General features: G+C 35.4%; 1 protein-coding gene and 1 long non-coding RNA gene across 2 annotated transcripts; both read right to left on the minus strand.

Moving 5' to 3' along the window:
* Positions 1–9,414: 9,414 nt before the first annotated feature.
* Positions 9,415–10,367, minus strand: LOC127149326 (uncharacterized). Its single transcript, XR_007820797.1, has 3 exons — positions 9,975–10,367; positions 9,636–9,731; positions 9,415–9,457 (listed from the first exon to the last, which is right to left on the minus strand). It is a non-coding gene; the product is annotated as an uncharacterized LOC127149326 (long non-coding RNA).
* Positions 10,368–10,543: 176 nt separating this feature from the next.
* Positions 10,544–12,432, minus strand: LOC127149327 (uncharacterized). Its single transcript, XM_051084508.1, has 5 exons — positions 11,797–12,432; positions 11,571–11,717; positions 11,096–11,504; positions 10,771–10,898; positions 10,544–10,682 (listed from the first exon to the last, which is right to left on the minus strand). Exons 1-3 carry the CDS (start codon positions 12,388–12,390, stop codon positions 11,328–11,330), a joined length of 918 nt encoding a protein of 305 aa, XP_050940465.1. The 5' UTR covers positions 12,391–12,432; the 3' UTR covers positions 10,544–10,682; positions 10,771–10,898; positions 11,096–11,327.
* Between the last annotated feature and the right edge of the window lie 4,027 nt (positions 12,433–16,459).

Genomic DNA, 16,459 nt, shown 5'->3' on the forward strand with positions numbered 1-16,459 from the left:
CTTCTTTAACTTTTCAGGTAGGGGCACAGCGAGGGGCAGACCGACGAGAGGCAGGAAGGATGCGTGAAGGCCATATGGACGCGTCTGGTTTTCTTATCGCTTCCGCTATGTATTTTGTCAGAATATTTTGACTTGTGATTCTGAACTGGTGACTTGATATTTTTATTTTGTGACTTTTGATTTATTTAAAATAGGGCCCGAAACTGTCTTTTGTAAGGTTTCTAATGTTTTAATGAATCGTAACTGGTCCGTTTTAAATTTTATGTTGAATGGTCGAGTTTTGGTATTTGGTAGTGACCTCAGCTTAGTCCGGAAAGTTGGGTCGTTACATTCAGTTATAGTGGGACTATAATTATTGTTCATTAGAGGAATCAGTGGTACTTAAGGAGTTAGATGTAACTACAAGGGCAAAACGATAATTTTTGGCATAGTTGTACTTAAGAGCAATTTGTAAAGGGTCATTGCGCTGTTGATTGGTTATATCTAATGCACACAAAAATATATCTACAGTAAGAATAGTGCAACTGTTAGTCTTTAATGGAATGACTGATAGTTAATGAATAAAGATTAATTTAATTAAAGAGTTTAATTAATTAATCTCATTTCATTGGAGCTTCAATCTGTAGGTCCATAAGGTCCCCTTGTTAGCTCAATAAGAATAAATGAGAATCAAATTTATTTTGGTTTAATTTGAATTGTTTAAATTGATTAAAGTGAATAAGTTGTATATGATACAATTAATATAATGTACTTGATACATTATAATATAAAGTTTTTATGAGAGAAGTTAATATTTGAATATTATTTAAATAATAATAATATGAATAAGATTCATAAATAAACTATAGGTTAAATTAATATGGATTCAATTTATATTAGCATTATAGATTATATGAGAGACTTAAATCATTGCTTATATTATATATGATATAATATAAAGTTTATATTATATCATATATAATATGAATTAAATTTATATTAATTTTATTTTATTAATATATATTTAATTAATAAAATAACTCCCAACGTGTAGAGAGAGTGAGGGAGTTATTTTGATAACTTCCTTGATAACTTCCCTCAATCTCTCTTAAGTTGGTTGAAATATATAGAATCACTATGCATTCTCATCTCTCTGTTTTCTCTTTTTTGGACATTCTCTCTGTTCCAAAAAGAAAAAGAATTCTCTCTCATATTTTTTTCCCACCAAATTACAGAAGTCCACAACTCTCTGTTGATTTTTTCCTTGAGAATAACGAGAAAAACTTCGTGGTGTTCTTGAAACTTCGAAGAAGATTTCTTGGAGGTTCTACAAAGGTTAGTTTCTTTTTCCCTTTTCCTTCATAGAAGCATGTTTAGGTTTTAGTTTTTTTTTTTTTTTTGAATTGTTGATTTTGGGTTTTACAAATTGAATTCCATTTGCACGGTGTTCATATGCTTCCACTTTGAGAATTTCATTCTGTCACTTTGTCCTCTCCCAATTGTGGGCTATGTTTGATTGTAATTTTTTTATTTTGCTTATATATATAAGACTCAGGGTTGGTTATACGCGTAATTAATTCTATGCAATAAATCATCAATCATGATTATCGTACACAAATTACTCACTATGTATCTCTTTATCGCATGAAAGCTAAGTCCTCTTTGATTTCAAGTTTTCCAATTGCTTGCCCAAGTATAAGTGAAAACAGTAGGTTTATCTGAATGATCCAGAGTCGAACAAAGGGAATTGATATCAATAATTAGTTCTAGGATTTACTCATCATTTAGGCGATATAAAAGAATTACCTATACAATATAATGAAATGTATGTTTAACTATAATTACTCATCTACACTAGAAGGTCTATAAAAGGTGAATTAGATGGATGCGAAATGAAGATGCAAACTAACTTGTATTAAGAATGGTTGAAGGAATGTTTATATATTAATAGGCAATTAGGCCATGAAAGTTTTGATGCGATATAGCTTTCATAACTAGTCTATGATTAAGACGAGCTCCTCTCGAAGTCTTTAAATGCCACCCTTGTCCTATTGTCAGGGTAGAAATGACTCAACCTAGTTAGGCAAGATATATCTAGAAGGTTTCACTTATAAGGCTTATAGTACTTCTCTTTTAATGGTGACAACCTCTCAGCGCCTAAACCTACACTTGTTCTCCTTTCGGGATACAAATGGTGGAAGTTATCTCAACAAGATGAAGTTTGTCTCCAAACTTCCACTTGCGCGAGTTAGCCATATCCTTGCTACTTGCCCTCTTGGGTAATTAGCGATATACACTAGCTAAGTGATGAAAATAACTCAACTAACACAATAAGAGTTATAAGCAAAGCAACTTATCAAGAATCTCTCATGAGTCCTAAACTACAAATAACACATTGACAGATGAAAATTAAAGAGATGAATAGATTGAAGAGATATAAACATGTAGAATATACATAAAGGAATATAGGTCTTCGACCATTGTACAATATGAACAACATATATTATAAAGAATACAAAAATGGAAAGAAAAGAGAAAGGAAAATGTTTACAAGTTAGGGAAAATGGGAAATGGGAAATGGGAAATGGGCTTCCCTCAATTCAAACTTCAAGCTCTCACTCATAGGTTGACTGAAGAAGAAAAAGAATATTACTTCTATAGATGGCGAAAAAGCTACTAGCTCCTTTCCGCCCTTCTCTAGGTTTGGCCCATTCAAGCACTTTTGGGTCCATTCAGACCTCTAACCGAACATAAGCATATGACTTTTCACACAGCCGGCTACCACTTTGCTTGGTAGGGAAGGAGTTCTTTATATAAGTAACTTTTGACGGGAAACTTCTATTCTTCTGATCATGTCAGCATCAAATTTAGTATTTGTCAAGTCACATTAACTCTAACTACCATTCTTGTCTTCTAGTGAATCGTCCTCGCGTAGTGATGAAGCTCCTTGTCTAGCATTTGTTCTCGCTAGATAGACTCTTCTCGCGTAGCTCTTACGCGATATCCTCTACGATTCACTTAATCTCTTCTTTTACTTTTATTCTTGTGTTAAGACATTAAAACACGATAAAACATGCATGGATGCTTATGTAAAGTGTATTTCTAAATACTAATGCTTTTCTCAACATAATTACGGCATTTTAATACACTTCTTCTACATTTTGGCCTCATTATTCTATAAAAGAGGCTATAATAACTTTTATTTCTACATTTTATCAAGATGCAGATGAAAGTGAATCCTAGGTCAAAGATGAGATTGAGATTACCATGAGACGCTAGTAGAAATCTCGATTCAATCTGTGATGTTGGTGAAAGTGAATCCCAAGTCTATCGCGTGATGCTGGTGAAAGTGAATTCTAGGTCTAGGTGATGAGAGATGCAGGTGAAAGCGAATTCCAGGTTTAAGCTATTAGATGTGAATGGGAGAATCCAAAGTTTGGGCAGTGATTAGTGAATGTTTGTTGAAATGAGCGCATAGTGCTGTGACACTCGCTATGTTTGTACTTGAGTTGAGAATTTGGTGATGCATTGAAATATTTGTGTTCTTGATATTAAGGTCGTTATTGTTGAATCTGTTGTATTCCTTAAAAAGGTATTTCCTAAACCATCACTCACTAAATCTTTGACTTACGTTTTAAGTTTCCTCTCCCTAGGTTTTCAAGCATTGAAGCCAAGTAAGGAATGAATGTCAGATGTAGAAGCCAAGTAACGGAGGGAAAGTCGGGTTGTTATGTAAACTTGTGCGGCGTGCGTCGTTTCATCCTATCTCTCGTTTAAGGAGTCAGTAGGTTATAACTTCACTCCTTAACGCCAGAGGTTACAACTCAAATCGAAGAAAGGCATCTGATGCTTCAAGGTTGGTGAGGCCAAAGACAATGAATATGAAAGGACCGAACCAGGGAAAGGAAGCCTTAAAGATTGTCCTTGAAATGGTTGGTAGACGACCAAGGAGAAGGATGAAAATAAGGTCCTTACACCTCTAAATACCTTATCATAAGGAGCAACATTTCAATGGATGAAGGAAGACGCGTGTGGATCGGAGCTTAGGTTTACTTATGTGCCTTGCGAGAAAAGGAATATAATTGTTAAGTGTGAATTTGTGCAAAGTGTTAAGTTAATAAGAAGTTATGTTTATTCCGTTGTATTATTATTTGTATTTTACCGTTTAGTAAGTGATTTGTGTTATGGTAAGAATATTAGGTGATAAAGTAAAGTCTAAAGATTACACATTTTCCGCTACAATAAGTAAGTCTCTGAGGTTTGAGGCGAAGGCTTTACGATGAGACAAGTTCAAGTGCTTGTTCCGCTTACTAGGTGTTTATCATGTCATCTTGTGGTGAGGTACGCGGTGGGTGTTTAGGCGGCTTGCCCCCCATTTGGTCACAAGAAGTGGCGTTTGGGGCAGGGCGTGACATATTTGATAGGGTAATTATACCATTTTGAAAAGATACAAAAATTAGTTAAAATTTGAAAAAGATTTGAAAAATTGCAAATCTCGATCTAATATCTACCTCAAAACGACCACGAAATTGGAAAACTAAAAAAAACCAAATAAATGAGAAAATTTTAATATTTTTGAAAAATCTCGTTAGTCGATCCATCGTTGAACCATAATAGAGGTTTAATCGATTTAAAAAAAAAAGTTACTTTTGCAAAAGAAAACCTATTCAAAAGAAAGAGAGAAATTAGAGAGAGAAACAGAAATTAGGAAAAAGGAAGGGAAATTGCCAAAAATAGGTTAAAAAAATAGCTTTAAATGAATTTTGGGACAAGTTTTCAAAAGAAAGACTTTTAGGACAATTTGGGTGTGAATGGACAAAAATGCCCTTCATTACATTTCTATCGCTCTCTATTGATTTTTCGCCTACCCACGTTCGCTTTCCCTTCTCTTTCGTATAAAACACCTGAAGTAAAAAAAAAAAAAACATCTCCTTTCGTTGGCTTTTGAAATTTTCCGCTCTGCTCTTCGAAGATACTCCGACTGTTCGTCTGTCGTCGGTCCTCCAGTGCATTTCGTCGCTTCTCCTTTTCGAACCTAAGAATCAACTTTGAGCGTGTTCTCTTATTTCAGTGAATTTTATCTGTAACCCATTTTCAATATATTTGCTGTAAATGTTTGGTTTTGGAATCGACTTATTTGCTGGAATTTGTTCCTTTTTCTTCAGGCTTCAATCATGACATCGACATCGACATCGACCGACGGACCCTTGTACAAGATTAATCCTTCCCATCATTTTTATTCCCTAGTAAGTTATTTGTCTCATTTGGAAAAGACAACACATAATATTAAGGCCAAACTCAAACCCGATCAATTAGCCTTATTTAGGAAAACAAAGTTTGGGCACTTTTTGGACCTAAATATTGTCTTTAATGGGCCACTCATCCACTACTTACTGTTAAGGGAGGTGGAAGATGAAGGAAAGGATTCTATAAGTTTCTTACTAGGGGGCGTTGTTTGTACTTTCGGTAGGAGAGAGTTTAACATCATAACTGGACTATGGGGTCCTAAAGAGGACTATATTCAGTTGGTTGGGAATAGTCGACTGTTGGAGAAGTTTTTCAAAGACAAGGAGTGTGTTTATGTTAGCGACTTAGAGGATATATTTTTGGAATACGAGGGTGATGACGATGATATTGTGAAATTAGCTTTAGTCTACTTTATAGAGATATCTTTGTTGGGAAAAGATAGGCGAACCAAAGTGGACATTGATTTTTTCAAGATTGTTGATGATTGGAATACATTTAATAATTATGATTGGGGTCGAATTGTTTTTGTACGCACGCTAAGTGCCTTGAAAAGAGCCTTGGACAAGCAATATGCCAAGGGAAAGAATAAATCAACACAGACAAAAAAATATACTATCAATGGATTTCCGCATGCATTACAGGTATGTGACTTCTTACTTCTTACTTCAAAACTTTTAAACAATCGTTTAGTTATTTTAAACGATAGTTTAGTTATTTTAAACGATAGTTTAGTTATTTAAACGATCGTTTAGTTGTTTTAAATGATCGTTTAGTTGTTTTAAACGATCGTTTAGTTGTTTTAAACGATCGTTTAGTTGTTTTAAACGATCGTTTAGTTGTTTTTTAACGATCGTTTAGTTATGTTAAACGATCGTATAGTTGTTTTCAAACGATTATGAAACCACTTGTTTATATATCTATATATATTTTGTGGCACTTTCTAAACTTGTTTGTCAAATGTCGAATAGGTTTGGGCATATGAGTCTATACCAACCATCATTGGATGTGGTGTAGATAAAGTAAACGATCATGCCATACCACGAATGCTGAGGTGGGTGTGCCAACAATCACCAAAGTCCAAAACTATAAGCCAGGTGTTTGACTCGCCAATGGTAAGTAGCAAGCAATAGTAACTTACTTAAGGATCGCATGATTTTGTGCTTATTTCTTTGTCCTAAATACATTTTCCTTTTTCTATTTGCAGTTTATAATTAAGGCGGTCATTGAGATGACACTTGAAGAGGAGCAGTTGAAAATTGCTTTAGGTAAACTTTTTGAAAACTTCCGCTCATCTACCATTATTCAGTCGAAGAATGGTGGTTCAAAAAGAGTAAGAGAAGTTGTTAATGATGAAGATGACTTCAAAAAGAGTAAGAAACAGAAGTCCAAGATTAAGATGAAAAAGGCTATTCGGAATCTCCAAGATCGTGTAGCGCTTGTTGAAGGGCAACTTAATAGTATAAAATCAGATATTGACGAATTGAAGAGCATGATGTCAACCATATTGAAGCACATTGGACTTCAAAGAAAGGTTAGGAATGAAACTGTTAAGTGTATTGACGTTAGTTGTTTCATATTTGGTAATTACTCATACGTTAAGTTACATGTTCTTGCTAATTCATTTTGAGGTTCCATAGGGTGATGAAGGGGACCACAAGGTCTCCGAAGGCTTAGTAGATCATACATTAGAAAGTAAAGAAGTGGATAATGCTAAGACCGAAGATGTTGACACATGCGGTACCCCTAATTGGTTGAGGATGCCAAAGGAGGATGAACACATTGAAGTTAAAAAGAAGGTTTAGTTCCATGTTCTTGCTAATATTGATGTTTAATTTCTATCATTATCCACACTAATGCATTATGAGCTTCCATAGGGCGACGAAGATGTGTTGGAGAAGAAGGTTGATATTGGTTTAGAGGAGCCAATAGATGTCGTTGACGATGAGGACGTCACAGAGATAGAACCATTTCTCACTCAACGACCACACGTTCGGCCCGCCCGTAGGAAGCGTGCAAGTGTTTACCTATCAACCCCATTCACAACTCTACCTAAACGGTATGTGACATCAACCACCAGCACCTCTCAGTATGAACCAATTGTTTATGATCCTATGCACAAAATACTTGACGTCCATTTAGATAGATTTCGAGCTTGGATTACAGACAAGCGTACAGACGATGAGCTGCGTGAAACCTTTCATGGGAAAAAATCGAAGGCTTTTTTCAGAGACTTGTTTATGTGTCGTCGGTGGTTCGCGGATGTGGTATGGGATTATCTTATCATTTATGCAATTATAAATTTTTCATTGTTATGGTTCTATACATTTACTGCTTACTTTTGTTTCTATTAGCATTTGGATGCACTTTTTCTTTTCATTCGCTTAAAGATTAAGGCAGCCGAGATACCTTCTTCTCAGAACTTCACAAATGCAGACACAATCTTTATGGTTTGGAATCGTCATGTTACTTTATGTATGTATTTGCGTTTGATATTTGTCTTTCGGTCTGATATTTGCGTTTGTATGTTTTTCTTTGCAGCGTATTTTAGTTTCGAAGTGGCCCCTATACAAAGAATGTATTAAAGAGAATCGCCCGTTTGACTGGGACGAAGAGTATAGGTTGGTTGACTATGTTGTCGGGTCAAAAGAGGACTTCCAAAATCCTTGGGCAAGTGTTGATTACGTTTACTCTCCATTCAATGTCCATGGCAACCATTGGGTTCTATTATGCTTGGATTTGGTAAGTTGTCAAGTGAAGGTATGGGATTCGCTTCCGTCACTTACAACTGTCAAAGAGATGACAAACATATTACTGCCCATTCGACAGTTGGTGCCAAAGTTGTTAGATAGTACTGGCTTCTTTGATAGGAGAGGTAGATCATCGACATACAAGGAACCTTGGCCAGTTGTCATTGTTGACTCAATTCCACTTCAACGAAATAATAGTGATTGTGACGTATTCACAATTAAGTATTTTGAGTACATAGCTGCTGGTGTTGGTTTAGATACATTATGTCAAGAAAACATGTCCTACTTTAGAAAACAATTAGCATTTCAATTATGGACCAACACTCCTATGTATTGAAATATTTACATAAATCACAAGTATCAATTGGCTGTTCGATTATTCTCTATGTTGCATTTCAATTAGTATCAATTGGCATTTCAATTAGTAGTATCGATTATTCTCTATGTTGCAAAACTACTTGTAGCTAAACGATCGCTTAATTTTTTTATGATTTTAAGAAGATCGTTAAGACATCGTTTATTAAGAAGATCGTTTAGACATCGTTTGTTAAGAAGATCGTTTAGACTTTACCAAACGATCGTTTAGACTTTACTAAACGATCGCTTAATATTTTGACGTTTATTAAGAAGATCGTTTAGACATCGTTTATTAAGAAGATCGTTTAGACTTTACCACTAAACGATCGCTTAATATTTTGACGTTTATTAAGAATATCGTTTAGACTTTACTAAACGATCGCTTAAACATATGTGCGCGATGAGTATTTCTCTACACGAATATTTTGTGATATGTATCTAAACGAATACAAATATTAACTCAAATATTCTTTCTCAATTTTGGCCGCGTTTAATTGAAAATATCACAAAGTATTTATTTTATAACAAAGTTTAAAATTATAATATGTTATTCTCTCTATAAAAATTACATAAAAAATTATATAAACGAATACAAATATTAACTTAAAAGTACAAGAACGAAATATATATTTTTTTATTTAGCAAAAGTATTTATTGGCCCAAAGTTCCAGCACATATTGTTGTCTATGTTTGACACAGTTAGACAACCAAAGTCACTAGCAGTTACAAGGCATTCAACAAATTTAGCACAGAAAATTCCACAATCCAATGAACGCCCTTTCTGTAATGTGGCCTTCGATCTGCATATTAGCAAGGGCCATATCTGAAATGATCTGAATGGAGGTTGACTCCAATTGCAATCGCGAGTGAGGGGATGCATCGTGCAGGCATTTGAAGAGCTTCATCAACAAGTTTCTGCTCAACATAATTTGGCATTGAGTCGAACACGTAGATCCTGCATTTTCTCATATCAGCTGCAATAGCCAACCAGTGTTCTTTTATGTTGATGCAGGTAATCACGTAGTTGACATCTCCCCACCCTGGTATGTGGTTGTAATCACCAACAGCAGTGTTGAAATAGTATTCCACATCTTTTTCTGTCCATATAGTTAGGTGTGCTGTTGGGTCTGTCCATTCAGCTTTCGTATTATCTGGTGTGACCAGATGAGTATCGAAAATATGGTTCCAAACAATGCAGTCTGGTTTATTGATTCCAAACTTCAAGAACAAGTCAAAAAATTTAGTCAAAATATAATGATGCAGTTTAACTTCTATACAAAAAAAAATTAAAGAATAACAACTTACTAGAAACGAGGAATGTAATATTCTAAAAGAACGCTTGCAAAGGTGCTTGAGATGCAACATTTTATTCTGCAAGTGGGATAATAGCAAATCCAATGTCTACAAAGAAAAAATAAACGATCGTTTAGTGAATGAAAGGAGAGTATAAGCGATCGCTTAAGAAATGTACATGTGATCGTTTACTTAGTAAGCGATCGCTTAAGAAATGTACATGTGATCGTTTACTTAGTAAGCGATCGTGTAATATTAACTTAACGATCGTTTAGTTAATAGAAGCGATCATTTAGTTAATAGAAGCGATCGTTTAGTTAATATAAGCGATCGTTTGGGAAGAGTACTTACGTCTCCATGTACCCATGTGTTTTCTTCAAGCTGTCTGAAAAAGTCTTTCTTTCTGGTTGTGGAGACTACTTTCCTTTGTTCATGGGTTGTTTTTCTTGATCTTTTCCATTGTAAGTATTCCTTCCATAATTTTGGATCCACTTTCCACATCGGATTATATGTATCTACTTCTCTGATTTCCACATCTGGGACAGGTGTTGTAGATTCTGATATGATCTGAGCAGATGTTGTGGGTGGATTACCTTGTTCATCTTCATCTTGCACCTCTTTATTTGCTATTTTACATAGCTTTCTTCTCTTTATTGGTTTTTCTTGTTCATCTTTATCAGGCACAGTTACTGGTTCTTTTTCAACCAAAGTAACTGCTTCATCATTTTTTTGAATCTCAACCTGTTTTTTTGTTGTTTCCTACAATGTAATCGTATTAAACAAGTAACAAACTATTAATTCAAACGACTACAAATTTTTTGTGTATACATACCAGTTGAGATTCTTCATTACAATTTGTACAGTTTGATCCAATGGAGCCAATTCACAAAGTGCAAGAGGTTGGCTCACAAATGGAAGGGACTAGTAATCATTTGTGGCAAGTCTGTTTCTTTCTGAATTTGATGACTTAGACTATCCGATATATCTTTTATAGTCATTAGCAAGTCTGCATCCCTACCGTCTATGCTTATATCACTACCACATTCCTGTTGATGTTCCCTAAACAAAATGAAAAAAAACATGAGAATAAGAAAAAATACAATTGTTAGGTATTTATAAACTAGTAAACAATGAATGAAATGTTAACCTTTGGGTTTCCTCTTGATGTTCAGTATGTTGTTCTTCAGTAGGTTGTTGTTCAGTATGTTGTTCTTGAACAACATACTCATTGTCATTCTGATCAGTATGATCATTCCCTTGATTTTCAGTTTGATTCTAATAAACAAATAAAAACGAACATAAAATTAAAAAAATAATATATTGTTAAACCATCGTGTATATAAAAGTAAACGATCGCGTAACTTTGATAAACGATCGTCTATCAAAGTTAAACGATAGAGTAACTTTGATAAACGATCGTCTATCAAAGTTATACGATCGTGTAACTAATGTATTATGAAAACAAATTTTACCTGGACCAATCTCTCCAGTATCTGCTTCATTTCATACAGGTCCAACGACTGCTTTGTGATTGTGTCATCCATCCTACAGACTATAGAAGTCAGTGTGGATAAATCCTTACGAACTTCTTTTATTTCCTTCTTCAGTTTCTTGTAGGATTTTAAATGACTTTGTTCTTCTTTGTCATTGGACTTCTTTGATCTGAAATGTTTCTTCTTGGTGATTGGATGCATTTCAGACTCGTCAGCCACTGTTTGACTTTGTTCTCTTTGGGGTGACAGTTGTTCTCTTTGTAGAGATGAGTCTGATTGCTCCAATGGATTCATCGTCCTCCATTTGCATGTTATCATCCCCTCGAATTCGACTCTCCATGAAAGCTTTCTCTTGGGTTGACATCTTCAGTTTAGGTTGAACAACAGTCTGCAATGTAATTGTATTAAACGATCGTGTAATTGTATTAAACGATCACTGACAAGTTTTACTTACATTTTTGTTGTCGAATATGTTCTTCTGCAGCATTTTGTAAGATGGAGCTTGCGTACAATTCCATCTCAATATCCTAGGGATTAATCCCTTACTGTTTCTTGTGGCCAGGTGCTCATTTGCAGTTGAGAGTACTTCATAAGCCCACACCTACAACATTTAAACAAACATGTTAAACTTTGATGTTCAATTGGCATTTACTTAAAGTGTATGAACAAATAAAAATCACCTGAAAAGCAAGCACGTAGCCTTTGATGTTGTAGTATGACACTGCTTTGGAACTTCGTGTCTTCTTCAGCTCGTATGCTTCTTTTTTTCCTTGGAGACTTGTCTTTAAACTGTTGAGCAGACGAGTGTAGAAGAAAGTTGACCAATCGAAGCTTTTAAATGCTTCTTCATCATCAACTCTTCCCAAAGTATCCATGTCAAACTGTGTTTTCTTATCCTTCCCGACCATCACAGTTTCTATAAAGACGGCCAAGGCGACCTTCACAGCATCGTCATCATTTGTAAACTCAAAATTCTTGAAAATTTCCTCAATTTCCAAGCATGTTATTAGTTTCTTATTTTCTGATCCGAATAGAAGACTTTGTAGGCGCTTGCTATCGCAATCTTTCTCCAATGGATTGTTTGTTGGCCACAATCCAGTTATGATGTTGAATTCCTTTTGGATAAAACGGACGTTCTTCCCCAAAACTGAGAAACAGATTCCATCTGCGTTACCGTCTTCAGGTATCTGCCTCAGCAAGAAATGATGGATCAACTGGCCGTTAAAGACCATGTTCACATTCAGCAATGGACCAAAAATTATTTTTTCGAACATTTGCAGCTGGTCTTTGGTCAGTTTATCCTTAATAAGACTGCCGATCTTGTGCACTTGGCATGACACAGTGGCAGGGAAATACTTGTCGCTAGGTACAACCATCCTGAAATGATAGTTAATCGGAAAGTAATAAATTTAACAATCTGGAGAACTATATTGAAGACAGAAGTCGAATCTGAAACCCTAAACGCTTCACAATAATAATTTAAGAACACAATGATAGTTTTTCAAGACACAAGTCGAAACGTTTGAAATATAAAGAAAGGAAAAGTGTAACGTTATAGTAGGAAAAGTTCGGGAAAATACCTTTTGACGTTGACGAAAAATATGGACTGAGACAAAAATGGTCTAAGAGAACAATGGACTGAGAGAAAACGAAGATGAATGATCAGTGCGGTTGTGTATTGTGTAGTGACGAAAAACGAACGAAGAAGGCGGAACGTATATATCGGTTGTTTTTACCAAAGGGGCAATATTGTAAATTTGCGTACTTTTTTTGAAATGTTGAATCGCGGTTGTAAACATTTCGCGGGTGTGTTTTGTTGTTTTAAAAGATCATTTAGTTTTTGTAAACGATCGTTTAGTTGTTTATAATCGATCATTTAGTTAATTTCAAACAATCGATTGGTTGTTTTAAACAATCGTTTAGTTTTGTTTGATCGATCGTTTAGTTTTGTTTAACTGATCGTTTAGTTGTTTTCAAACGATCGTTTGGTTGTTTTTACACGATGTTTTGCTTGTTTTTAATCGATCGTTTAGTTTTGTTTAACCTATCGTTTAGTTGTTTTCAAACGATCATTTGGTTGTTGTTAACCGATCGTTTAGTTACTTTTAAACGATCATTTAGATATTTTTAAACGAACGTTTAGTTATTTTTAAACGATCCTAAAACCAGTTTTTGTGTTCTTAAATGAATAAGCCAATTGTTATTTTCGTCTTCTTCATCCATCTGGAAGCACAGAAAGTAAGAATGTTGGGACAAATCATTTAGAAAACACATCATTAACGAACATTCATTAATTAGTGTAATACTTAGTACATTGGTAGAGAAATTTCTAATCTTGTATGCTCGACTTGTCGGTATATGAAATTGGATTGGTACACGTTAATCTGTTGTGACCTATTTGTTTACACCGACCACACTTATGCAATTTCGGAGCTTCACCAACACTTGGAATCCTCTTTTTCTTCGGTCGACCAACTCTTTTGACTACTTTTGAAGGTAAAACAGTCATATGTACGTAGTCTTCGCTTGTCTTCCAATCTGACTGATTCCCAACTGGGTAGACGGCCTCCGCATATGCAGCCAACAAACATTCATTAGTGTAATAATTAGCACATAAACTATAAACATTTATATTACGATCCCGTGCTGCAGCAATGACATGTGAGCATGGTAGTTGCTCAGCTTGAAACTCCTTGCAAGTGCATTCTTTAGTCTGAAGGTTTACGACCTCCTCCTTATCTAAATCTTTGACATGAAATTGGTAACAGTCAATTGGGTTGACCTTCATTGTCAAAGCTCCTTCTTGTTTCTTTTGAATAACTAACTCTGCCCATTTGGTCAATGTAGACGTCACTTTAATGCCTTCTTCTCGACACTCCCAAAACCAACATTGTAGCAAAGCTCGATCATTTTCAAGGAATGAAGCAATAGGCAAATCTCTAGGTTCTTTCAGTATAGAATTCATGGACTCTGCTATATTTGTTGTTATCATGTTATACCGTCTTCCTGGGTAGTGAATACGAGACCACCGTGCTATTCCAACATCATTTAAATATTTTCCTAAACCATTAGAAAATGCAAGAAGATGTCTCCACGCTTCTACAAACGTTGATTCACGATATGTTCTCGATGCATTATAAAACAAAGTAGCAACCGTGTCATTCTTATATTTATCGTGCAAATTTTGACTCAAATGTTGGACACAAAGGCCGTGGAATGCAGAGGGAAAAACTGATGAAATACCCTTGGCGAAGCATGTTTTTTGATCTGTCACAAAGCCTAGATTAGGCACCTCCCCTATTGCACCTTTCAATTTTTCTAAGAACCACTGTATTGAGTCATCTGTTTCTCTATCAACTACTCCAAAGGCTAGAGGATAGATCTGATTGTTACCATCTAAACAAACGACCACTATCAACTGACCCCGATATTTGTTCTTAAGAAATGTTCCGTCCATGACTATGACCGGTCTAATGCAATTTAAGAATCCTCTAACACATGCACCAACAGCCATAAAAAGATATTTAAAGAAACGATCATCTTTGAGTTCCATGTGAAATATTGTACCTGAATTTGTAAATTTGAGTGCTTCACCATATCTACGCAAAAGATTATATGACTCTTTAGGAAACCCTCGCACTCGTTCATATGCATTTTCTCTGGCACGCCATGCTTTCTCATAACTCATATTTATGCCATAGTCTTGCCTCATGTCTTCTATGATATCACGTGGTTTGTATATGCGACCGGGTCCCTTGAATTTGGACTTTATTAATTCTCCAACAACCCAAGCTTTTGCTTGCCTATGGTCACGATTCAAAAACTCAAGAGAACGTGAATGAACTTTCACATACTTTTTAATCTTGAATATATTTGAATCCTTCAGTCTAACCGCTCGCAATCTCCAACCACACTTGTTGTCGATGCATCTAACGAAAAGAACCTCTTTTGTAGACTTTTTTACTACAAACTGAAATTTTTTTTCATTGCCAACACACTTAATCTCATTGACAAATCTCTCTTGTAAAAAAAGATTTGTCCTACATCCAACTCTTCACTTGTAGAGCTTTCTTCGGACCAGCTACTTCCTTTTGTCTTCAACTTCCGACTAGAGGAGCTGTAGTCAACTTTACCTTTTCCTTTACAATCTTTTGTAGGAGCATCTCTTTGTTCTGGGATGTCAAACAATTCATTGTACATCTCAACTGACTCCCATGTAAAAGTATCATCTTTTGAATGATATGACTCATATGATTCCCATATAGCCGAATTGGTCTCTATCATGTTATCACACAAGCCAACCTAAACTTCACCAATATCAACTTCATTCTCATCTAATGTATCCATTCCAATTGGAGGATGAGGGTTTAAATTTTGAACTTGGTTGCTCACAGATACTGAATTGTAATCTTTGTTTGACACTTTCATGCTTCGATTGCTTGTAGGCTCAAATGATAGGTATAGGGGGACCTCCAATGGATTTTCACTAAGAATATAAAACTTCAAATCACGGTCATTGCTTAACTCAAATGGAGGAGCTTCCTTTTCCCCTTTGATCTCATATATACATCTTATCTTTATGTTGAACTTTGTAGGGTCAACTTCTACAAGGTCATATAGTTCAGACTGTAAATCTTTGTGCCTTATTTCTTTAGGGACAACAATGCCTTTTAACACTCCTCCTTCATATTTTCTTCGTCCCTCATCCTATGCACCACCGTGACGCACTAAAATCCGAACATGTGCCATCCTTAAACTACCTTAAGTAGTTTTGTATCTTCAAAAATTGATTTGAACTTAAGAACCTACAAGATGCGTGCAAGATGTAAAGAAATAAAAAAAATAACTGCAAGATGTGTGCGGGCCTAAGAGAGTTACTAAACATGCAAAGAATAGATCTACATGGATTAGGAGGTGTACCAATTTGATTTTGAAATAAATAGTGGAAGTTTGGAACGTGCGAGATACGTGCGAGATGTGTGCGAGATAAAACACGAGGGCCTAAGAGAGTTACTAAACATGCAAAGAATAGCTCTAAATGGATTAGGAGGTGTACCAAGTTGATTTTGAAATAAATAGTGAAAGTTTGGAATGTGCGAGATAGGTGCGAGATAAAGCATGAGGGCCTAAAAGAGTTACTAAACATGCAAAGAATAGCTCTAAATGGATTAGGAGGTGTACCAAGTTGATTTTGAAATAAATAGTGAAAGTTTGGAACGTGCGAGATACGTGCGAGATGTGTGCGAGATACGTGCGAGATAAAGCATGAGGGCCTAAGAGAGTTACTAAACATGCAAAGAATAGCTCTAAATGGATTAGGAGGTGTACCAAGTTGATTTTGAA

Source organism: Cucumis melo, chromosome 5 (genome assembly GCF_025177605.1).
Source record: "Cucumis melo cultivar AY chromosome 5, USDA_Cmelo_AY_1.0, whole genome shotgun sequence".
Lineage (NCBI taxonomy): Eukaryota > Viridiplantae > Streptophyta > Magnoliopsida > Cucurbitales > Cucurbitaceae > Cucumis > Cucumis melo.

What these genes read in the sequence shown, in the direction of transcription:
- LOC127149327 (XM_051084508.1), bottom strand. Translation starts at nt 12,390, where the DNA reads ATGTTCGAAAAAATAATTTTTGGTCCATTGCTGAATGTGAACATGGTC. An exon ending in GCTACGTGCTTGCTTTTCAG is followed by an intron (nt 11,718 to 11,796) that starts GTGATTTTTATT and finishes TAAATGTTGTAG; the next exon opens with GTGTGGGCTTATGAAGTACT. An exon ending in ACATATTCGACAACAAAAAT is followed by an intron (nt 11,505 to 11,570) that starts GTAAGTAAAACT and finishes ATTACATTGCAG; the next exon opens with ACTGTTGTTCAACCTAAACT.